The sequence below is a fragment of the Orcinus orca genome, chromosome 5 (genome assembly GCF_937001465.1).
Source record: "Orcinus orca chromosome 5, mOrcOrc1.1, whole genome shotgun sequence".
Taxonomy (NCBI): domain Eukaryota; kingdom Metazoa; phylum Chordata; class Mammalia; order Artiodactyla; family Delphinidae; genus Orcinus; species Orcinus orca.
The window spans coordinates 135652647-135676937 of NC_064563.1; the positions used below are offsets into that span (position 1 = coordinate 135652647).

The 24291-nt window shown below is 42.2% G+C and overlaps 1 protein-coding gene across 8 annotated transcripts in view; it reads right to left on the reverse strand.

Annotated features, from left to right (window-relative positions):
• The window catches only part of TIAM1 (TIAM Rac1 associated GEF 1), a 400889-nt gene that overhangs the window by 54786 nt on the left and 321812 nt on the right, over positions 1-24291 (reverse strand). For all 8 annotated transcript variants that reach the window (XM_033418176.2, XM_049710489.1, XM_049710491.1 and 5 more), the window contains 3 exons: positions 17052-17133; positions 11392-11478; positions 3017-3241 (listed from right to left, as the gene is read on the reverse strand). In XM_033418176.2, the coding sequence (XP_033274067.1) occupies positions 3017-3241; positions 11392-11478; positions 17052-17133 (394 nt within the window). The remainder of the gene's footprint in view (positions 1-3016; positions 3242-11391; positions 11479-17051; positions 17134-24291) is intronic.

Below are 24291 nucleotides of genomic sequence, written 5' to 3' on the forward strand. Positions count from 1 at the left end.
TTAGATGAAGGCTATAGTCCAGCCTGCCCATTGTACACACTTTCTCAGTGGTTTTCTATCGTCACTGCAGCTGTCTGTGCACACTGCTTCATAAACTCTGCCTCACTATGGAACCATCTTTCAGGTTGTTTTATCCTGTTTACTTGCCCCCTCTTTTATCCTGCACTGGTAAATAGGGACTAGGAAATGGCAGTAACCAGGAGGCAGACACGCTGAGACCCAGGCGGGGAGCCTGAGTGACTGCTTGCCTCCAGGCAGTCCGATGGGGCCGCCACGACTGAGAGCATCTGAGAATTCTTCTGGAACTTATTAATGTTGAAACCAACTTAGAAACTTTCCAGAAAACCCACACTGTGCCTTTACTTTCATGCTGTATTCTTGAACCACGTAGATAGCCTAACTTGACCACGCACACTTGGCTCTGAAGGATTTTTGATCCCTACAAAATATTAAAAGGTGAAGCAATTAAAAAACAAAGGACTACACTAAAATGTTAAGTATGAGGACAGAATCATGTCATAGTCATCATTATAACTTTCCACATCCAGATTAATGTCTGGGACAGAGCAAATACTTAAGAAATGTCAGTTCCAAGTTATGATCTGGAAACAAATAACTAAATCTTCTACGGATGATTCCAAAATGAAAGTTTTAATGTGGTTTAAACAACAGTAGGTTCAGTGGATGTAGCATGCAGATTACAAAGGTGTCTGGTCTGAAGGAGGATGTAAGGTCAGCTGCTGACAGGATAGGGCTATAGATACAAAATATACTCAAATATTCCCCAGACACCTGTGTACAAACACATTTTTAAATTAAAAAAAAATTTAATAAAAGGTTTTAAAACTTGGCAAACTGTGTGCGTGTGCAAACGCACGCACACACACACAAATCTTTTTTCAAAAGAAAGAAATATATCAAAACTATGATTGGGTTTAAAGGAACAAATCACGAGCAATCACACTTTATATCAGGGGTCTGTAAAGGGCCAGACAGTAAATATTTTCAGCCTTGCAGACCATGAGTACCAGTCATAACTACTCAACTCTGCCATTGCGATGGGAAAGCAGCCAGAGACAAAACATCAATGAATGGGCGTGACTGTGTTCTAATAAAACTTTATTCACAGAAACAGGCCATAGTCTGGATTTGGCCAGAGGGTCTTAGTTTGCCAACACCTACTTTATATCCATAACCCACAGGAAGGGCTCAGACAGGAAAAAACATCCAAAAAAGGTTGAGTACACACTGTTGTTTGTAGTATGTACATCCAGACCTTATAAAGTCCTTTCAATAACCTAATCTAACACAACACGCCTTACTCAGTCATTTTACAGAAACCACTGTGAACGGAGTTTTACGGGATTGAGCCTGCCATCTTGTGGTCACATAAAAGAACAACCTTCATGGTATCCATTCCGTATCATTAAGGGTACACAGCTCCCTGGTTAGATAAAGACAAATACCATATGATATCACTCATATGTGGAATCTAAAATATGACACAAATGGACCTATCTGTGAAAACAGAAACAAAATCAGGGACATACAGAACAGACTGGTAGTTGCCAAGGGGAAGGGAGGCGGGGGAGGGGTGGAGTGGGAGTTTGGGGTTAGCAGACGTAAGCTATTATATATAGAATGGATAAACAACAAGGTTCTATATTCAATATCCTGTGATAAACCATAAGAGGAAAGAATATGAAAAATAATGTATATATATATATGTATCACTGAGTCACTTTGCTGTACAACAGTAATTAACACAACATTGTAATTCAATTGTACTTCAATAAAAAATTAAAAAAAATTTTTTTAAAGGGTACCCAGCTCCCTGGGGTCCTTTTCTAAAGATGTGACTGGCGTGTGGGTACTACAATGACAAAATGAGTCAGAAGTCAACAGTAACTAAGTGTGATTGATTCTCTCGAGCCTCAACTTGTCAGATTCTCCTAGGGAACCACCCAATAAAAGGATGAACTGTCACAAGGCGTCCGCCTGTGATTTACTCTTACCAAGCCAAGCTTCAGAAGGGACTTCGAAAAATAAGAATACTCAGAGTACCTACACTCAGAAATGGAAAATGAAGACTTCTTTTAACCCGAGTGTTAAAGAGAAAATAAATCCCAAACTCCAGCTTACCAGATCAACCCCAACTCTAGAACCAGGTCATGGTGAGATAAGTGACAGCAGTAATCTGTTCCCCTATGGGCTTGCTCCCTGATTCTCCCGCTGAACAAGAACGGGCGCCTGTGTAGCAAGGGGAAGAAAACCTAAGCCTCGTACCAGGAAACAAACTCAGGAGAGAGATGCAAGCAAGTAAGAAGAGCATAAGAGGAGCAGGGCCCACGTGAAAGATGTCTTCGCAGGATCCTGAGGAGCTTGGTGGGGTGCCAGGAAGGCTCCCCGGGGCAGGCAGCATTCAAGCTGTCCCTTTCTGAATGAGTATAAAGTTGCCAGATGGAGTGGGAAGAAACGTGTAAACAGGAGAAGTGGCAGATGGGGCAGGGCAGGGGGTTCCACCGATGGGCTCCTGTCCAGACTCTAGGTCACAAGGGCCCAAGAGAAAAGTTGACCAAACACCAGTTCTGGGCATATTTCCACTCTGGCCATCTCACCCCACATCTTCCTCTTCCACAGAAGGAAAAGCAGGGCTGGGTGATTTGGGGGATGGTGCCACGGACGGCAGGGAAGAGAGCACCAAGAGCCCCAGCATCTTAAGTGATTCCTGGCACTTCTGTGTCTCCAACTCTCGTCCACAGCCAAGAGACAGTGGCCTCCACCCATGTATCTTTCTCCCAAATGACCAACAAGAGCAGCACGACAAAGCTTTCCATTGCAGCCAAACAGCAGTTCCACCGGCACAGGAGTTCCTGGCCCCTTTGAAATTTCGACAGGAAGCTCAGTAATCTGCTCATCTTACACATCTTAGCTGACCTACCAGATGCAGGAAATCCACAGAAATATGCAAGCCGCGTGGGCAGCCTCCGAGGGGCAGCCCGGTGCACAGCCATACCTGTGTTGCTGGTGAGAAAGGCGAGAGGGTTCTCGCTGAGGTCGGCGGGGCCGTCCAGCCGGAGGGGCGGGCTCCCCAGCAGCTCTGCTTCTCCCTCCAGCTCCGGGTAGGTCCTCACCAGGAGGCCCAGGGACAGCTGCGCGAGGAAATCTTTGAGCACGGAGGCATTCAGGGTGCCCGCAGCACGATTATTGATCTCAAGAATCTCATCTCCCGCTTTCAGGCCTGCCAACGCGAGACGGAAAATGTTTAATGTCACACACGCATAAAAGCAGCTGCAGCGTCAAATCAGATCACAGCATCTTAGACGCCCTGTTTCGAAAGGGCACACGGAGCTCCCCTGTTATAGGTGTTGCTGCAAACAGGCTGTAGTGCGCAAAGGGGACCATCAGGTGATCACGTGGTCTTTGGGTCTGGAAGGTTCTAGACTGGGATGTCACAGCACGCCTATCCCGTCCTGCATACACCAGCTAAACAAATTTATTCCTTCTTGAAGCTATGTGCTCTAAGCATCTGCCAATTGCTCCTCGCAAATGCTAATTCTGGCTATCGACCTGGCATTTTGAGGGGAAAAGACGGAAAGGCTCCCCGACTGCAGCCACTTCTATGCCTTCTTGTGCTACGGTGGACACGTGTGCACAGTCAGCTCAAGTCTATGAATCATTTCTACGGAATCAAAATGCAGGCATCTCCTCGGCTACAACCACTGAAGGTCATCTTATTCCAAACACATTGAGAGATGATGGTTTATGGAACCAAATGCAATCATATTTTCCCCTCCCCCACCTTTTATTTGAAACTACATCAGGATCTAGGGGTGAATGGCCTTTTGAAGGTCCCCAAAGGTTCTGCTACTTTTGCAAAGCATGCTGGGGAGCCGCCGAAGCTTGGGACCCAGAGGAGCAGCCGTGAACCAGCTCAGCCTAGGAGAACAAGAACTTGTGACTGACCCGGGGCAGGTCCACCTGACATTACAAGAACATTCCAGCAGTTTGAGAGAGGGAGAGATTAGGGAAGAACAGGAGAGGAAATAAGGTTTCCCTTCAGTTAAGAAGAAGAAAGGAGTCTGATTCTTATTTTCTAAGAATATTTCTTATTTTCTAAGTTTGTTTGTGGAAAAACTAACTTGAAAAAGGGAGTGACTGAAGGGCAGAGACAAAGGATGAACTGCCAAATGCAAAGCCACACAGTCCCTCAGGCACACCCGCAGTTCTCATTCCGCAGAGAAGTTCTCACTTCCCAACTTCACCGGGTCACACCTACCGGCCAGCTTTACTCAGGTTTCCAAAATACTTGAAATCAATTTTCTATCATAAAATACTCCAAGAAACATCGCAGGTGAGGAGGCAATGGGGGAGAAATGAGAACGTTTTCCTCCACGTCAGAGGCAGAATTCTGGGAGACTAACCATTCCATTTTTTAGGTGACAGATTTTGGCATCACAGCATTTGACTTGAAAACACAAAATTTCCACATGTGAAAGGCAGTTATTGGTTTTTAAGTGTTCTCTTGGAGACAATTCTTTTCGTTAGATATTAGAGGAGGTAAAATAAGGAGAAAAAGAAAAAACGACTTAAAAACTAAAACCATCTGCAAGTTTTTTGTTTTTTTAAAAGAATTTTTAGGTTTGCGGGAATCCCCTGGTGGTCCAGTGGTTAGGACTCTGGGCTCTCACTGCCTAGGGTCCAGGTTCAATCCCTGGTCAGGGAACTAAGATCCCGCAAGCCACTCGGCCAAAAACTAAATAAATAAAAATAAAATAATTAAAAAAAAAAAAGAATTTCTAGGTTGCTGTGACTGGCTGAATAACAATGTGTAGTGGGTTGAAGGGTGGCCCCTAAAAAGATATGTCCATGTCCCAAAACCTGGGAATGTGAGTTTATTGGGAAACAGGATCTTTGCAGCTGTAATTCAGTAAAAGATCTTGAGATAAAATCATGCTGGATTTCTGATGGGTCCTAAACCCACTGAAAAGTGTCCTTGTAAGAGACACACAAAAGAGAGACACAGAGAGAAGAGGAGAATGTTATGTGAAGATGGAGGATGAGAATGGAGCGATGCTGCCACACCTGGAGCCTCCAGATGAAGGAAGAAGCAAGAAAGGATTCTCCCCTTGAACCTCCCAGGGACCACAGCCCTGCACACACGTTGGTTTCAGACTCTGTCCTCCAGAACTGTGGGAGAATAAAGTTCTGGGTTTTTTTTTTTTTCTAACATCTTTATTGGAGTATAATTGCTTTACAATGGTGTGTTAATTTCTGCTTTATAACAAAGTGAATCAGCTATATGTATACATATATCCCCATATCCCCTCCCTCTTTCATCTCCCTCCCACCCTCCCTAACCCACCCCTCTAGGTGGTCACAAAGCACTGAGCTGATCTCCCTGTGCTATGCAGCTGCTTTCCACTAGCTATCTATTTTACGTTTGGTAGTGTATATGTGTCCGTGCCACTCTCTCACTTCGTGCCAGCTTACACTTCCCCCTCCCCGTGTCCTCAAGTCCATTCTCTATGTCTGCATCTTTCTGCCTGTCCTGCCCCTAGGTTCCTCAGAGCCATTTTGGTTTTGGTTTTGTTTTTAGATTCCATATATATGTGTTAGCATACGGTATTTGTTTTTCTCTTTCTGACTTACTTCACTCTGTATGACACACTCTAGGTCCATCTACCTCACTACAAATAACTCAATTTCCTTTCTTTTTATGGCTGAGTAATATTTCATTGTATACATGTGTCACATCTTCTTTATCCATTCATCTGTCAATGGACACTTAGGTTGCTTCCATGTCCTGGCTATTGTAAATAGAGCTGCAGTGAACACTGTGGTACATGACTCTTTTTGAATTATGGTTTTCTCAGGGTATATGCCCAGTAGTGGGATTGCTGGGTTCTATGGTAGTTCTATTTTTAGTTTTTGAAGGAACCTCCATACTGTTCTCCATAGTGGCTGTATCAATTTACATTCCCACCAACAGTGCAAGAGGGTTCCCTTTTCTCCACACCCTCTCCAGCATTTACTGTTTGTAGATTTTTTGATGATGGCCATTCTGACTGGTGTGAGGTGATACCTCATTGTAGTTTTGATTTGCATTTCTCTAATGATTAGTGATGTTGAGCATCCTTTCATGTGTTTGTTGGCAATCTCTGTATCTTCTCTGGAGAAATGTCTATTTAAGTCTTCTGCTCATTTTTGGATTGGGTTGTTTGGTTTTTTTTTTTTGATATTGAGTTGCATGAGCTGCTTGTATATTTTGGAGATTAATCCTTTGTCTGTTGCTTTATTTGCAAATATTTTCTCCCATTCTGAGGGTTGTCTTTTCGTCTTGTTTATGCTTTCCTTTGCTGTGCAAAAGATTTGAAGTTTCATTAGGTCCCATTTGTTTATTTTTGTTTTTATTTCCATTTCTCTAGGAGGTGGGTCAAAAAGGATCCTGCTGTGATGTATGTCATAGAGTGTTCTGCCTATGTTTTCCTCTAAGAGTTTGATAGTGTCTGGCCTTACATTTAGGTCTTTAATCCATTTTGAGTTTATTTTTGTGTATGCTGTTACGGAGTGTTCTAATTTCGGTCTTTTACAGGTAGCTGTCCAGTTTTCCCAGCACCACTTATTGAAGAGGCTGTCCTTTCTCCATTGTATATTCTTGCCTCCTTTATCAAAGATAAGGTGACCATATGTGCATGGGTTTATCTCTGGGCTTTCTATCGTGTTCCATTGATCTATATTTCTGTTTCTGTGCCTGTACCATACTGTCTTGTTTACTGTAGCTTTGTAGTAGAGTCCAAAGTCTGGGAGCCTGATTCCTCCAGCTCCGTTTTTCTTTCTCAAGATTGCTTTGGCCATTCAGGGTCTTTTGTGTTTCCATACAAATTGTGAAAATTTTTGTTCTGGTTCCGTGAAAAATGCCATTCGTAGTTTGATAGGGATTGCACTGAATCTGTAGTTTGCTTTGGGTAGTATAGTCATTTTCACAATGTTGATTCTTCCCATCCAAGAACATGGTATATCTCTCCATCTGTTTGTATCATCTTTAATTTCTTTCATCAGTGTCTTATAGTTTTCTGCATACAGATCTTTTGTCTCCTTAGGTAGGTTTATTCCTAGGTATTTTATTCTTCTTGTTGCAGTGGTAAATGGGAATGTTTCCTTAATTGCTCTTTCAGATTTTTCATCATTAGTGTATAGGAATGCAAGAGATTTCTGTGCATTAATTTTATATCCTGCTACTTTACCAAATTCATTGATTAGCTCTAGTCGTTTTCTGGTAGCATCTTTAGGATTCTCTATGTATAGTATCATGTCATCTGCAAACAGTGACAGCTTTACTTCTTCTTTTCGGATTTGGATTCCTTTTATTTCTTTTTCTTCTCTGATTGCTGTGGCTAAAACTTCCAAAACTATATTGAATAACAGTGGTGAGAGTAGATAACCTTGTCTTCTTCCTGATCTTAGAGGAAATGGTTTCAGTTTTTCACCATTGAGAATGATGCTGGCTGTGGGTTTGCCATGTACAGCCTTTATTATGTTGAGGTAAGTTCCCTCTATGCCTACTTTCTAGAGAGTTTTTATCATAAATGGGTGTTGAATTTTGTCATAAGCTTTGTCTGAATCTATTGAGATGATCGTATGGTTTTTCTCCTTCAATTTGTTAATATGGTGTATCACATTGACTGATTTGCATATATTGAAGAATCCTTGCATTCCTGGGATAAACCCCACTTGATCATGGTGTATGATCCTTTTAATGTGCTGTTGGATTCTGTTTGCTAGTATTTTGTTGAGGATTTTTGCATCTATGTTCATCAGTGATATTGGCCTGTGGTTTTCTTTCTTTGTGACATCTTTGTCTGGTTTTGGTATCAGGGTGATGATGGCCTCGTAGAATGAGTTGGGGAGTATTCCTCCCTCTGTTATATTTTGGAAGAGTTTGAGAAGGATAAGTGTTTGCTCTTCTCTAAATGTTTGACATAATTTGCCTGTGAAGCCTCCTGGTCCTGGGCTTTTGTTTGTTGGAAGATTTTTAATCACAGTCTCAATTTCAGTGCTTGTGATTGGTCTATTTATATTTTCTATTTCTTCCTGGTTCATTCTTAGAAGGTTGTGCTTTTCTAAGAATTTGTCCATTTCTTCCAGGTTGTCCATTTTACTGGCATATAGTTGCTTGTAGTAATCTCTCATGATCCTTTGTATTTCTGCAGTGTCAGTTGTTACTTCTTTTTCATTTCTAATTCTATTGATTTGAGTCTTCTCCCTTTTTTTCTTGATGAGTCTGGCTAATGGTTTATCAATTCTGTTTATCTTCTCAAAGAACCAGCTTTTAGTTTTATCCAGTTCTGTTTCTTAAGCCACCCAATATATGGTAGTTTGTTATGGCAACCCTAGGAAACTAATACAGGGCCTACCTGAGTGAGCTACTCTCAGTATTAATAAGTGAGAGCAGGGGGCCCAGCAGTGGTGGGCAATGAAGTACCTTGTTGGGGTCCTTCTGTCACAACCCCACTGTGTAACAGCTCTGTGCCCATGGGCATGTTACTGAATCTCTCCCAGCCTCAGTTTCCTCATACGTAAAGAGGGGCATGGATTAAATGAGATTCAACAAAATAATCCATATAAAACTCTTTGCACAGCACTTGGCATGTGGAAGATATTCAAGACATTAACTCTCATTATTAATATTTGGTAGAACAAAGAGGAAAACTGTTTTTTGGAATTTTTGAGCCTACTCAAAAATGACCCCCACCACCCACCCACGGTAAAATTTGTGAAGCATCTAATCTATCTGTCTAGAAAAATACAGCACAGAGCTTTCTCTGTGTCCTGTGGAGCCATCTGGAAGACACTTAGATGACAGCAAAGAAGATGCCTGATCCCAACCTCAGATGATTCCAAGAGCAGAGCAATGCGCCAAACAGGCCCAAGATGAACACAGATAAGTGTAAACACAGTTTGGTTCCAAAAGTCAGTTTTACAAGTACAGCCAACATGAGATCCAACACAGAGCAAGAGGTAGGCAAGAGAAAGCAGGCATATGGGGATTACCCATCAGCCCATCACAGGCCAAAAGCCCAAGGTGGCTAAGAAAAATAAATCAAGTGTAGGTTCAATTAATGCAAACAGAATATTCAGATCTAATTAGGCTGCGCGCCACCAGATGCCCCTTGCTTGCACTACATTCTGGTCATTTTCAGAAACACTAAAACCTGGACCGTCCTCTAGCAGAACTAGCATCTGGATAGTGTCCAGAGGGCAATGACCAGAGTTGTATTCTACATTCTAATGACTTGTTGAAAGATCTGGAAGTGTCAAATGTGGAAAAGACTTAGCAGTTTTAACATGAAGCACATCATGAACACCAATGGCTGGCTATAAACGAGGAGGCAAACAGTGAATGGAAGCTGAGGGAGAAGGATGTTTTATAATCAGAGACGCCCACAAAGAGGCCGTATGGTCCACAGGGAACTCTCCGTTATTGGGAGGTCTTCACATAGCGGTTACATTTAACATCAAATATCTCTCCCGACACAGCCCTCTGCAGGTGGGATACTGGGAATAGTTTGCAACCCAGGTGGACAAATGGGCATCACTCTTGCATCCGCAGAGAACGGTGTTATATGGGGCAAGGGAGTTGCAGCAGACGACCGTTTGTTGTTATCTAACACCAGTGTTCCTGGATTCAAAGGACTAAAACAGGATGTGACTAAAAACCAGGGCAGCGTATTTCCCCACCCCCGCACGCCAACCGGCACATTCGTGCTGAAAGAGATAAAAATCAGATTGGGGTTTAAAGGGGAATAAACCCCGTCACCTCTGCTCTTAGCTGAGATACGCTTTGAATGAGTCAAACTCTGGCCTCTGGACTGCCTTTGGCCTCGAAAATATGGAAGGAAAATGAAGGAAAATCCTTGTCCATGGCCGTTAGCAGTGGATAAATTACTTGGACTTTGTTTCTGATTGGGCACACCTTTGCCATCTCTGTGCAGAGCCAAGTCTGCGGGTAGCACTTCTCCGGTGCTGACAGCACAGGGCAAAGTACGCTGCACAGAGAGCTTGTAAGCCATGAACACGCAGAACTAAGCTGCCCCAGAACACGGGAGGAGGTGGGAAAGGTAGACAGGCATTCCATCCTCTCCCCGCTGCTCCACTGTCCTCTAGCAGAACAGATACAGGTATCACATCCAAGTGTAACTGACCAAGACATGTTGGACTTTCATATTCAATGGGCATTATTTTGCCACTGCCTGGATGAAGCTAAAAATTCCATAGCAAGAAGAATGAAATGCAGGTGGATTTTAAGCCCTACCTACCTGCCCAGGTTCCCCCCAAAAGTCATGTCCACCCAGAACGTGACGTTATTTGGAGAGAGGGTCTTTGCAGATGTAATTAAGTCAGGATGAAGTCATACCAGAGTAGGGTGGGTCCTAAATCCAATGACTGGTGTTCTTGTAAGAAGGCCATGTAAAGATGGACAGACACATGGGAAAGAGGGCCATGTGAGGACAGAGGCAGAAATCAGAGTGATGCAGCTACAAGCTAAGGACGCCATGGGCTACTAGCAGCCAGCAGAATCCAGAAAGAACCATGAAACAGATTCTTCCTGCAGAGGCTCCAGAAAGAAACAACCCTGCCAATACCTTGATTTCAAACTTCCGGCCTCCTGATGAGAATACATCAGGAGGCCGGAAGTTTGAAAGGCCTCTGTGTGAGAATACATTCTATTGATTTGAATCACCCAGTTTGTGGCCATTTGCTACTGCAGCCCTAGGAAACTAACGTAGGTTGAAATGATTCTCTCAGAGTAGAAAAAGTATGGAGAGCTGGGGTTCCACAAGTAGCCTAGACAGACAACACTATGGGCCGCAGGCAGGGTGTAGCAGGGAAGAGCTCTCGAAGGAGGGCAGGAAGTCAGGATCCTGAACCCCTAGGTTCTCAACTTCTACAAAGATTCCTCTACGAATGGCAGCAATACAACATGATGGAGCTTTGCAAGCTCAGGCAAGGGCCCATGTCAGCTTCAACCAGTGCAGACCAAAGCACAGAGGGGTCTTCCCGAATAATCTGCTTCAAGAAGATCCCTGGGACCTCCATTCCATCCCAGATGGTAGGGAAGGACAACCACTTCTGAGTAGAAGGGAATTTCCCATCAACCCCATGGAGATGGGCTCAAAATCCGATTTAAAATCCAAGAAGGCAACATTCCTTGCACAATTGAGCTGATGGAAATAATACCCGTATTCCCTGGAAGAGTTTTCGATGAGACAACATTTAGATACTCTTCAGGGGTGAACCCTTTGGGCATATCCTTCTCACCCACCAACTAGAGAAGCCCAAAAGGGAACTGAAGACAAACAAGTCAAGACAAGACACTTAATAACTTACCTTTCTTGGAAGCTAAGCCAGTTTCCTTTACGCTATTCACGTAGAGCCTTCGAACACCATCTTCTTCCACAGAAGAAAGTGAAAAGCCTAGGAAACACAGGGACAGCCAGGTAAGGCTCACACCCTCTGAGTGTTGAGCGAACAATAAGAAGAATCTGCTGTGAACTAGGGATGTTCATTGCTTGGGGTTATAGTTTTTCCTTGTTCGTACTGTTTCACAAAGCAGAAAAATGTATGTGTAGATCACTCTAAAAGACGTCACTGTAAAAATTAATATTACCAGGTACATCTCTCTTCATACAACCTACCTATCAACTCAAATGGAAGAAAATGATGTTGTTTTACCCTGCTTGCTAATAAATGCCACAGTTTTGCCTTTTTTTTTTTTCACAGTTCCCTCCATAGCACAAAACAGAAACAATCAGCTTATCTCATCTGGGTCCCCTTGACTTTTTTCAGCAAATCTATGTCCTAGGACATGTCACAACAGAACAACTGTATGCTGTGTGTTCATCCATATATATTGCTGTGTGGACACTGCTTTAATTAGTAAAATTCTGCAAACAGGGAGAAGTAGCAACAAACTTTAGAAATCCTTCTTCATATTGAAACTGATGGACTGCACATTCTCCTAGTGTCTGATCATAAGATTATCTTATACCTGTCTAGGCTTCCAGAGCTCAAAGCCCATTAGTTAATTAATCTTGGGTTTTGCTACATCCTTCGGAAAATAAGGCAGAACAAGGCCCTGAGGTTCTAAGTGCTCCCAATCCTATGGCTACAAGACTTGGTCACGTCTGTTTCTAGACAGTCTCACGTAAAACTCTTTCTGATCAATCAATGGAATGTCCACAACCAACACCTACTTTCCCTCAGGATAAAATACTTTGGTAGATAATCTTAAAAGGGCAATGGAAATTAATACAATTGTAAAGATATGACACGAATGATTTCAGCTCTGGGAGAAAAATAAGGCTTAGGCAAAGGAAAAAAACAGTGGTTTAAAAAAACAAACAGGCAACTAACGACAAAATAGAATAATTAATTAAAAGACTGGGGCCCAGGGACTCACTGAGACTTCTCAGTTCATGTCATAATGAACACATGTTTTTTTTGTATCATTCACAGGACCAGGAAATAGATACCCACACGTAGGCAAAACTGCCAGATGCCATCACCCACTAGGGTACCGAAACTCCCTCGGATAGGGAACTATACGAGCCCACCCCCTGAGGACTTTCCAAAGTCTTTATTTTATTCTCTTATTTTAAATTCCATTCTTACAGCAACTTCAAACTTTCAGATTACTCTTCAAGAAGTCCCACTGAAATAAAAATAATTTTAGACACGAGCCACTTAAATGACATTAGCCTTAACACAGGTGCATTTATCTGCATCGCAGCGGAGATTTTCTTTTTCTTTTATCTGTTAGAATAGATAAGAAGCAAGGACTACAACAGGGAGAGGATGAAGAGAATTCATTAAAATACAGGCATTTCCTTTCTAAAATGCTACCATTTTATAAAGTTCTGAGACCAAATTTTTTCATTCAAATTTTATTCTATTAAAAATAAAAGGAACACATTGTCAGGAGAGGTGATGTGTTGACAGCCTACTGCAAGTCACCTTAAACCAAAGTCAGTGGAGATGGGTATTCATTTGCTACCTTCCTTCCTTACCACTAAGGATGTCAAGAGTCCCAAGGAGTAGCCTCCATTTCAAGATGCCAATAATTTGCACAATGGAGGGAAGGTGGGGATTATAACCATCTCCTACAGTAACAAATATGTACTCATTTGTATTATTTTTTAGATTCCATATGTAAGTGATATCATACAGTATTCGTCTTTCTCTGTCTGATTTATTTCACTAAAGCTGTGAAATAATATTCTCTGGGCACATCCATATTGCTACCAATGGCAATATTCCATTCTTTTCTTTGGTTGAATAATATTCCACTGTATCCACGTGCAGGCTATTGTAAATAGTGCTGCTATGAACTTTGGGGTGCATGTATCTTTTTGAATTCGTTTTCGTTTTTTCCGGATATATATCCAGGAGTGGGATTGCTGGATCATATGGTAGTTCTATTTTTAGTTTTTTAAGGACCCTCTATACTGTTTTCCATAGAGGCTGCACTAATTTACATTCCCACCAACGGTGTAGAAAGGTTCCCTTTTCTCCACATCCTTGCCAAAATTTGTTATTTGTAGACTTTTTGATGTCAGCCGCCCAAGTCAGAATATTTTTTTCTTTTAAATAGGATAGCAACAATCTAATTCCCAGCAGACAAATGTAATGCGGCCCAAAATGACTGCCAACAGAAGACAGAGAGAGTTATTCAATATAAACCCAATATATCCGATACCCATCAGAAGGCTTAGAATTACAAAGACCAGGAGGCACCATGAATAGCATATGATCTTGAGAACGAAGGAAGCGATTAAAACTGAGTGAAGAAACGAAGAAGACAGACTCATCTGTTAAATAACCAGAAGTTTCCTCATACTGAAATTCATGACCAAAGAAACATCAGGACAACAAAGTAAACAAAATAGAAGTACTCAGAACCAGAGTCCAGGATACAGTGAAAGGGAGAAAGTGAGAAAAGTGCAGACACCTCTGACATAGAGGGGACACAAGACCAAAAGTCTAATGGTCTAAGCAGTCCCCAGAGAAGAAGGAGTACTCAGTTGCTGAAACGATGCATTCATCCACTTCAAGGCGGCCTAGGGGATCATGCTTAGTCTATTACAAAACTATTTGAACCAACTTCAACAACAAGTCTGAGAGAGTCCTGAGGGCTGAGGTAGAGGGAGGGGCAAGAGAGAGAAATTAGGCAAGTGTTAAATCTTTCCATTTGTTTAGTCAGTGGAATTATTAAGTCATAATTTCCTCCCTAAAGCGTTCTACAATAGAAAGCAGCATCTGGTTTATAGTTAGGTCTTGTATGTGTGCTGATGTGTGCTAGTAACTTACAGATACTGAAATTGATGTATAGAAGCTGCACTAAGGTGCTGATGTCAGAGAGAGGTGGGCTGCATTTAGAATCCTCGGTAGATTCCGAGGTCAGAGACAACCGGGTCTTCTTAGGACTCGGGGACTCTTTAGCTACTTGTGGGAATGCCTTCTGCCAACATCGAACTGGGCACTGAGAATAAATGATTTTACCCAAGGTTATTAGCCATGCACGGTGGCCTTCCAAGGTGAAGTCCAGGAACCACTACAGATAGGCGGCAACTGACAGCGATGTAAGGACAGAAAGCAAGACTAAGCATTGCGAACCTCATCGTCTGACACTGCCACAACCGCTAAGCAAGGGATTTTGTAGTTTACAAAAGCAGGGGTGCTCCATGACAGATGAGAAATGAAAACAAAACCCCCAAACCCCTGCTTCTTTATGTCAGGTCATGTGAGCAGCACGGCCAACAGTACCCTCTGGGTTGATGTCTGATGCCCTGTAACAGCTTCAGCATGGAAATCTGAACAGGTTCTGTGAGTACTTCAGCCACTTTAATAAAAAAAAGTATAAAAAATATAGCGGTTCTATGCCCAGTTTCTATTTCTGAGTCCCCAAACCAAACCAAACCCTCTTTTTTTTTTCCTTTGGCTGCGCTGCACGGCACATGGGACCTTAGTTCCCCAACCAGGGATGGAACCCACGCCCCCTGCAGTGGAAGCGCAGTCTTAACCACTAGACTGCCAGGGAAGTCCCCAAAACCAGTCCACCTTGGCATTGGATTCCAAGAGCTGTGAAATTCAGCCCTCTCTTGCTTCTTGCTACATTTTCCCCTTAGAGAAAGTAACTAAACCAAAGACAAAAGAGTAAGGGATATGGTACAATTCAGTTTGGAGAACCCAGATGCTCATTTGTAGCACTGCTACCAATTACTGCTTTAATTACTGAGGTCATGCTTCTGCTGCATAATAAGCCTTCAGACACATTGATCCCTTGCCATCAAAAACCGTCCTCTGGCTTTAATGCTGTCTTTAGTTTCAAGGTCAAGAAGTAAACAGCGTGAGGGTGTAACGCAAGTGGCCAGGGGTTGGAAATTCGGTTCTCTTCATTAGGCCAAAGTACTCCAGTGAGTGCTCTGAGAGGTGGACTGGCTGCCTGCGGGAGAGGCTTCGGCAGGAATACTGAAGATGCTGCTGCCCGGTAAAGGGTTTGAAGGCTTTCAAATGTGAAAAAGCCTAATAAGTTAATTCAGAGAGAAATACGCAGTAAGCAAGCATGTGCAGTGACCTTTCTGTCTTTCCACCAGATCTTCCAGTTCTCCTCTTTTCCAGTACATAGTAGGACTACTCTTCTGCCCACCTACCCATCCCCCCCTCCAGTCACGTGCTTTGACAAGTGAATTGGGAGTGAGCCAGCACCCAGATCACCACCTTCCCTCTTTCTCCTTTGCCAAGAGACAGACAATGTCCCAGGTGGCAGGTGCTGCAGGCCTGGGTCCTAGAGTGAGGATAACATACAGAAAGGGTCCCAGCCAACCCACAGAGGATGCATGGTGAACAGGAGAAAGAATGTCACTGTGTGGAGCCGCTGGGCTTTGGTGACTGTCATTGCCTCAGCTAACCTCGCCCTCCTGACTGATCTAGCCCTGATATGGCATATGGGTTTCCCTACGTATTTCACTCGAGCACCAACTTCACTACTATCCAAGTCATAAAGTGTAATGCTAAGACGACTAGTCTTAAATCTATGGAAAGGATTACATACTTAACTACACCAGAAGGTAGACCATAGGAAAGCCTTAACATGGCAAGCCTGACGGCTATTCTCTGAAAGGCCTGCTTCTCAGTTTGGATCCTGGCTGGTATCTGGGAACTTGGATTTTGGGAGGGTTCCCAACACCCTAATGTAGCTCATTGTGTCTAAAATCTGTACAAACAATGTGGTTTGTGCTGAACACCTGCTTTCCTCCTGGGAGGCTGGAATTTTGGTCTATGCTGGGCAGAGGGTGTCTCCCTGACCAGCCTCTCAATAAAATTCCTGGGCACTGAGTCACTAACAAACTTCCTACCAGACCACAGTTCACACGCATTGTCACAGCTTGTGGCTGGGGGAATTATGGACTTCTGTGGGACTGGGGAGGACTCTGGAAGCTTGTACCTGGTTTCTGCGCTCTTCACCCCACGTGCCTCTCCCTTTTACTGATGCTCTTTTGTATAGTTTTGCTGGAATAAACCATGGTCATGAATAAGCTGAGTCCAGCGGGTCCTCTTAGTGAACCAAAAAACCCAGAGGTGGTCTTGGGGACCCCAACTCCCACCAAAACAAGTTCCTTTAACATCATTTGTGAGGGAAAGGAGAATAATACATATATTTGGGGGACAGAGGTGCGAAAGGATAATTTCTTCATTACTAGGGTATATCATAAGATAAAATAATCTCCTCCCAATGGATCCATTTCTTTTCTATGACAGGCGAACCCCGATGATTAAAGTTAAGAAATGTAAAGCTAAAACCTTTGTCATACCCAGGGTAAATATCTTTTTCCCCTTACTTTGGCTGCTCCGCAGAGCACAGAAGCCAGATGGGCTATCTGTTTTAAATAGGCCCCAAAGGCATTTTATGGAATTGTAAATAAGTGCATGTTTACACAGGAATTGTTTTAAAGTGAAGAACACCAAAGATCAAAGAGAAGGAAACATACCATAATTATCACCGGCTGTATCTGACTTCTCAATCTGGATGTTCTGAGTGACTTTTGGACAAATTTCAATTTCTTTGTACAGCTGAAAATGACAAAGAGAAGCCTAATTAAGACTTCATTAAAAATAACTTAGAAATAGTCATCAATTTGTAAATCTATTTTTTCAGAATTTGAAATCCAATTCTCATCACATCCTAGTATCTTTCTTGAACTGACCCCATTAAGACTCAAAGTGGAAACTTATAACTCACATTCCCAGATTTAGCTCTAGTTCCAGTTTCTAAATAATTCCTTGACATCACTCTGTAATGTCTTTTCCCACCCTATTATCTATCACACATCTGAAAAAGAATGCTAAGGTAATCGAAAATCTTCAGTACTGGGGAAAAATTATTAACATCAAGAAGAGGTTATAAAGATCTTGATATGGGATCCGTAGGAATAGGAGAAATCTCTGTGCTTCCATCCTCTTCTGTTCATATACCATTTTGGCTCAAAAAGTCCACAAGAGTACAAATATGCAGAGAAAAATTATAGCATTAAAACAGATGACAGATTATATAAATGACAATATTCTCTTTTAGCCATTAGATTACACCAAATTACTGAAAAAACTGAAGTACATAAATCAATCACCTCTCTCAGAAACCCAAGAAAACATGGGAAAAAAAATAAGAGAAACTGGCAGTTCACAGAGAAACTTTATTTCAATTAATTTAATTTATACTTCATGCTTAGATGTCTGGACCTAGCATCATCATGGACAGTAACTTATGAAGGTTTTACCATGTGTTCCTGCCCCTCACATGCTCTCTATGTGATCCCCATTTTACAAATGACGAGAAAAAGGCTACAGAGAAAGTACTTTCCTAAGGTCAAAAGGCCAGCCTGGGCAGAGCTGGGATTTGAACCCAGGTCTCACTTGCTCCAGCCCTGAAGTTCTCCCCATTACACTATAATGCCTCCCAGACTGTTTCCTGGTGGGACTCAGGGGTACCACAGTAAAGGGTACCAAACCTTACTTCTTCAGTAAGTAAGCCAAAGACCACTTCCAAACTTTATGATAGAAATTCCAAAACATATTGACGTGTCAAACGCTCATATAGAACTTAAAATTTGTCATTTAATTTCAAAATGAAAATCTATTTTGAGCCAAAGTCAATAACAGAGAACTGTCCTTTAGCATTAAAGAGAAGTCTCGGTGATTATTTAAACTTGCCCCCATCTCAGTCATTTGTCCAGAAATAATTTTGTTCAGACAAGTATGAAAAAAGTGCAGGTTTCTTTCTCTTCACTTTCTTAGGGCAGTTGACAGGTGGGAGAAGTGAGCAGAATATTTAGGATTCAGGAGTCTGGAAAACGGGCTGCTGTAATACTAGAAAGCCAAGGGGTGGGGCAGGGGCTGGGAACATTGACCCAACGGCCTAGATCCTCTAGAACTCCCTAATTTAATGCCACTTCCACCAAATGCGTAACTTCATGTTGAGGGCATAACTTAATGTGGTTTTCTTTCTATACTTCAGAAAAAGTTTCAAACCAATGCATTCTGAAGTTAGAGGTAATCAGTTCTATTAGATCTACTGATCTTTAGTTCAGAAAATTACAGTCACCAAAACTATACATACCAAATATAATCAATTTCATGATTATTTTGTAATGTCATGGAATGCTCAATAAAATGTTATGAAATGTATTCACTTCGACTTACTTTGAACCTTAGTTTTTTCAATTTCCTTGAGAGCCAAACTCTCCCCCTAGGTGGCAGTATATCACCGTTTGTTCTAATCATCTCTGGAAAATTCTAAATGGTTGTCCATAGATCCCGTGGGAATTTAGCTTTGTAAATAAGCTTTGCTATTTGTTTATAATATTACCTCCTCTCTTCTTTGTAATTGGGGTGAAAGTCTTTGTGTTTTTTACCAGTTTCAGACAATAACTTAGTATAATATAGACAGGGCCCTTGACCACTGTCCTTAGGCTGGCTGGACTAAAATTGGGTTTGGTAAAAATCTCTAAAACCTGTAAAATTTCAAGAAGGAGCTGCACTTTAAAATATATTTTCGATGCAGTCATAATATCTGAAACCAGAAATTTCGTAGTTTTAAATGTATCTTTAGCAAAGAAGTATCACACACATTCCATTTATTTATTAAATTTATTTATTTATTTATGGCTGTGTTGGGTCTTCATTGCTGCACGCAGGCTTTCTCTAGTTGCGGCGAGAGGGGGCCACCCTCTGCTGCGGTGTGCGGGCTTCTCGTTGCGGTGGCTTCCCCTGTTGCAGAGCATGGGCTCTAGGCGCATGGGGGGCTCAGTAGTCGTGGCTCACGGGCTCTAGAGCACAGGCTCAGTAGTTGTGGTGCCCGGGCTTAGTTGCTCCGCGGCATGTGGGATCTTTCCCGGACCAGGGCTCGAACCCGTGTCCCCTGCATTGGCAGGTGGATTCTTAACCACTGCGCCACCAGGGAAGACTCCTTTATTTTTATTAAATCAGTGATGCTGCATGTTTTCCCTCTTTTCAAAAAGCAGATTAAACACCATCAGACGTTAAGAAACAATCTGATTACCCTGGCGCTTGAATTATCACAAAATCACATTCATTTCCTACCAGGTCTCCTTGGCGTGCCTGGTCCAAGCGACCATCACCCATGGCCTGAACAACAGCTCACTAGCCTCCTGCCTGCTCTCCCAGCTCTTTCCCTAAGGCCCTAAGGTTCATGGGCCACACAGTAGCCACAGCGAGCCTATTAAGACAGGAGTCAAATAATGCCCTTCCTCTCTGGGGATTTCCCTTCTCACCTGGGCCCTACAAGCCCTCCTGGTCACTCTTCTGCATCCTCCCTCCTTGTGCATCCAAACCCCTTCCCACCCCGCCTTCCCTCTCCCCACCACTCCCTCACTTACCCTCCTCACTGATCCTCCTCAAACATGAGTAAACTACCTCTACTATCACCCCCCTCCCCTTGCCAGGCCTTACCCAGCTTTGTTTCCTGAGCCTAGAACACTTTCCTCCAAAATACCTCTATGACTCACCTTCTCACCTCACTCACCACGCCGTTCAAACATCACACCTAAAGGAGCAGCGCGATTGCTTTTAGATGTCTATCTTTCTCTATCTGTTTGTCCTTTTTCTTTCCCCGCTCTTGACATCCCGGGAAATATTACACATTTACTTGTCTTTGTTAAAAATATTTACATGTTTTTATATCTGTATCCACAAACGTGAATGTATTTTCCACGAAGAGTAGAGATTTTTCTGTGTATCTCAGTGCCTAGAACAGCTAGCATGGTGCCAGGAACACAATAAACACTAAATAAATATTTGCGGGATGAATGAATCAATCAATCAATCAGTGTTTCTGCAAACTCTTTATTCCCACCTGTCACTTTAAGAAAAACATATTTAATGTGGGTTTTCAAAAAACCCAGTGCCTCCATATTCATTATCATTCTACAGATTGGACCCAATAACCAACTGATCATGAAAAAGTAGCCAAACAGGTATTACTTATATTAGCAAAGCAGATAAGTAGAAAACTAACTATTCATGGTCTTTCATACACAAAAGAATCCCCAGCCCCACCAAAGAAATGCACCAGACCCTCCAAAAAGATCTTTAAAATGTAGTACACACTTTCGCTAATAACTATTGACCTTACTACTCAAGAATACTTGACAAAACAGTAGCAGAGAATAAAATGTTTTGGGACAGTCATCTATGAAGGAGTCATTTTTCAGGACAGGACTTCAAACATGTGTGAGCTTCCCTAGTCCATCAAAAATAAAATGGAGGGGCTTCCCTGGTGGCGCAGTGGTTGAGAGTCCGCCTGCCGATGCAGGGGACACGGGTTCGTGCCCCGGTCCGTGAGGATCCCACATGCCGCGGAGCGGCTGGGCCCGTGAGCCATGGCTGCTGAGCCGGCGCGTCCGGAGCCCGTGCTCCGCAACGGGAGAGGCCACAACAGTGAGAGGCACACGTACTGCAAAAAATAATAAATTAAAAATAAAATAAAATAAAATAAAATGGAGGTGGGTTATGGAAACCAATTAGCCATAAGTGGCCCGATACTTGTTCAGTAAGGGACAATAAATCCAATATCTGTAAAATCTCAAAAGGCATCCAAGAACACTGTGTGTTCAGAAACCCCCTGCCCTGGAATGACATTTCATACCAGCTTAATGGCCGAAAGCACGGATTGGAAACCATGGACGTGTGGATAGAATTCAAGGGGTCTGTGAACTGGGATAGTGAAAAAGCCTGAAATTTTTATATTCACTAACCTGTAACTGAGACTTTAGCATTTCCTTCAATTATAAATGAATGGAGGCAACAAACACGGCAATATGAGCAATGCCTGCGACCTTGTCAGAAACAGAAATCACAGTATTTTTATACCATATTCTAGTTGCTGCCAGGATCTCAAAATACCAGTTATGCTCATCACTACTTCAAAACAGTGGCAGGTGTTAGACCTATGCTGGGTCTTGTTATTTAATGAGCTAATAAGTAAGCACGTATATTATCTATAATTTTAAAAATAGTTTTGATGACTATTTCAACACAATTAGGCCATAGGTAATCCTATGTATTCTATATATTTCATGCACTTGAAAACATGATTCTGATATGGGACCTAGAGGCTTTACCAGGCTGCCAAAGATATCCTAAGAACAAAAGAGTTTAAAATCTTGGTAAAGACAGAGGTGCCCGTGAGCAATACTCACTCACAATCTGAACAGTAAAGTGAGTACTGTTTACTTCCTCAGGAATCTCAGAGCTGGAGACCTTCTGTAACAGGGCAAGAAAGAATACCATAATCTCTCTGTATTTTGGATTCTTTTTTTAAATAATTGTAATTATAATATATATAGAGCAGTGTAGATACAGAGTAAGTGTGGCACACCTTAGTCTCCTATACTGGATGAGACCGCAAAATGGCCAAAACTTAAAAATAATAAAAGAGTCAATATAATTTCAAAAGGTATGTCTTAAGCATGTACTGTGTGTAAGATATGAAGGACATGGAAGTTGCTTAGGCATGATCCCTGTCATTTACGACACAAAAGATTCATTAACTCTGAAATGCAAAATATATGACCTAATAGCTGTTCCAGTGTTACCAGCAAAGCACTTTCCTTTCTTAAGTAAGAAAAAGGGCTTTCTCTCCTCTACTCACGGAGCACAAAGTCAGGGCTTTCCCCATGTCAGAGAAAAAAATAAATCAGCCACTGTTAAAAGTACCCTCCTCTGTGTTAAACTTAGTGATTTAAGTGATGGTTGAAAATGGTTATTTCGTTCTTCTATTTCGTGATATGATAAGAGTGTTATAAAAGCACACCCTCTCTTATATTTCATTAAAAACACTTAGAGGGACATGAGGGAAGTTTTTAAGATGATAGAAATGTTCTAAATCAGAGGTCCCCAACCCCCGGGCCACGGAACAGGAGCGGTCCATGGCCTGTTAGGAACCGGGCCACACAGCAGGAGGTGAACAGCAGGTGAGCAAGCAAAGCTTCATCTGTATTTAGAGCCGCTCCCCATCACTCGCATTACCACCCGAGCTCTGCCTCCTGTCAGGTCCGCGGTGGCATTAGATCCTCATAAGAGCGTGAACCCTACTGTGAATTGCACATGCGAGGGGTCCAGGTAGCGTGCTCCTTATGAGAATCTAATGCCTGATGATCTGAGGTGGAGCCGAGGCAGTGATGCTAGCACAGGGGAGCGGCTGCAAATACAGATTATCATTAGCAGAGAGGTTTGACTGCACAGAGACCATAATAAATCAATTGCTTGCAGACTCATATCAAAACCCTATCAGTGACTGACAAGTGACAATTAAGCTGCATCTTACGGAGTAGACTAGACATAAGCAACACACTTCAGGTGTCACTGTCTCCCATCACCCCCAGATAGGACCATCTAGTTGCAGGAAAACAAGTTCAGGGCTCCCACTGATGCTGCATTATGGTGAGTTGTATAATTATTTCATTATATACTACAATGTAATAATAATAAAGTGCACAATAAATGTAATGCGCTTGAATCATCCCCAAACCACCCCCCACCCCCCGGTCTGTGGAAAAACTGTCTTCCACGAAACAATTGTCCCTGGTGCCAAAAAGGTTGGGGACCGCAGTTCTAAATTATGACTGTAATTCTGGAAACACCACTGTCTGTATACATTTGCCAAAACTCATGAAACTGTGTGCTCAAAATTGATGCTTTATTGCAGAGAAAGTAATCCTCAAAAAAAATTGATTAGAAACAAAATTCCCTACTAAATATACTAAATTTTAAATCACGCTTCCCCTTTTCAAAAAGAGACTATTCGGGTTTCAATTTTCAGTTCTGTTTTCTGTGGTGAAAGCCTGTCTGAAGTCATACTGTTATCATTCACAGATCCATGGCAAGAAGCTCGGTGGCCCCCAGAGGAATGACTAAGTGCAGAGAAAGAAGAACAAACTCCAAGAGAGGGGGCCTTGCTCCCAAAATGTTTCTTTCCTGGAACTGAAAAAAGCACCCTTTGGCTAACAAAAAAGGAACTTGTCATTATTTTGCCATGTTACCATGACAACCATTTATTGAGCATCTACTATGTGAACTGTTATCTCTAATCTTTGCGAAATCCTAGAAAGTATTATCACCTCATTTTTTTTTTTTTTGCCAAGACCACATAATTAGTAAGCAACAGAGTCAATATAAAAATCCAGATACAGTTCAGAACCCAAGTCCCATAATGAAACTCAAACCCACATAAGTGTGCCCAAGAATCTCTATAATAAATACAATTCCAAAAGGCCAGGACACATAATTAGATGGCAGCTTTTTCACCCAACAGGATTTGACCCATCAATTTCAACATGCAGGGAGAAGTCATACAAAATTGGAGTTAGTACTTTTTATCTGACAACAGCCAACTCACCTTTGAGTCACCCATTTAAAACATAAGCCTGTCAAAGCTACAAGGAAAGCTAGGCATAATAACTAAAATTCTATCTGAGAGTCAGTTCTGGATTTCACTTTTTCATGATAGCACAGCATCGTTCCCTGCATAAACTAAGGTGGCATTTTCACTCTGCAAAAATATTGTGATATGTAAGGCCATCTCCACAAACTTAAGAGCTCTGAATGAGGCTCATTTATTTTAGAATTTGTTCCACTCCACCAACCACAATTAGCATGAGCACACATATAATTTAAAAATAATCTCCTACAGAATGTACTTGGACAACAGACATA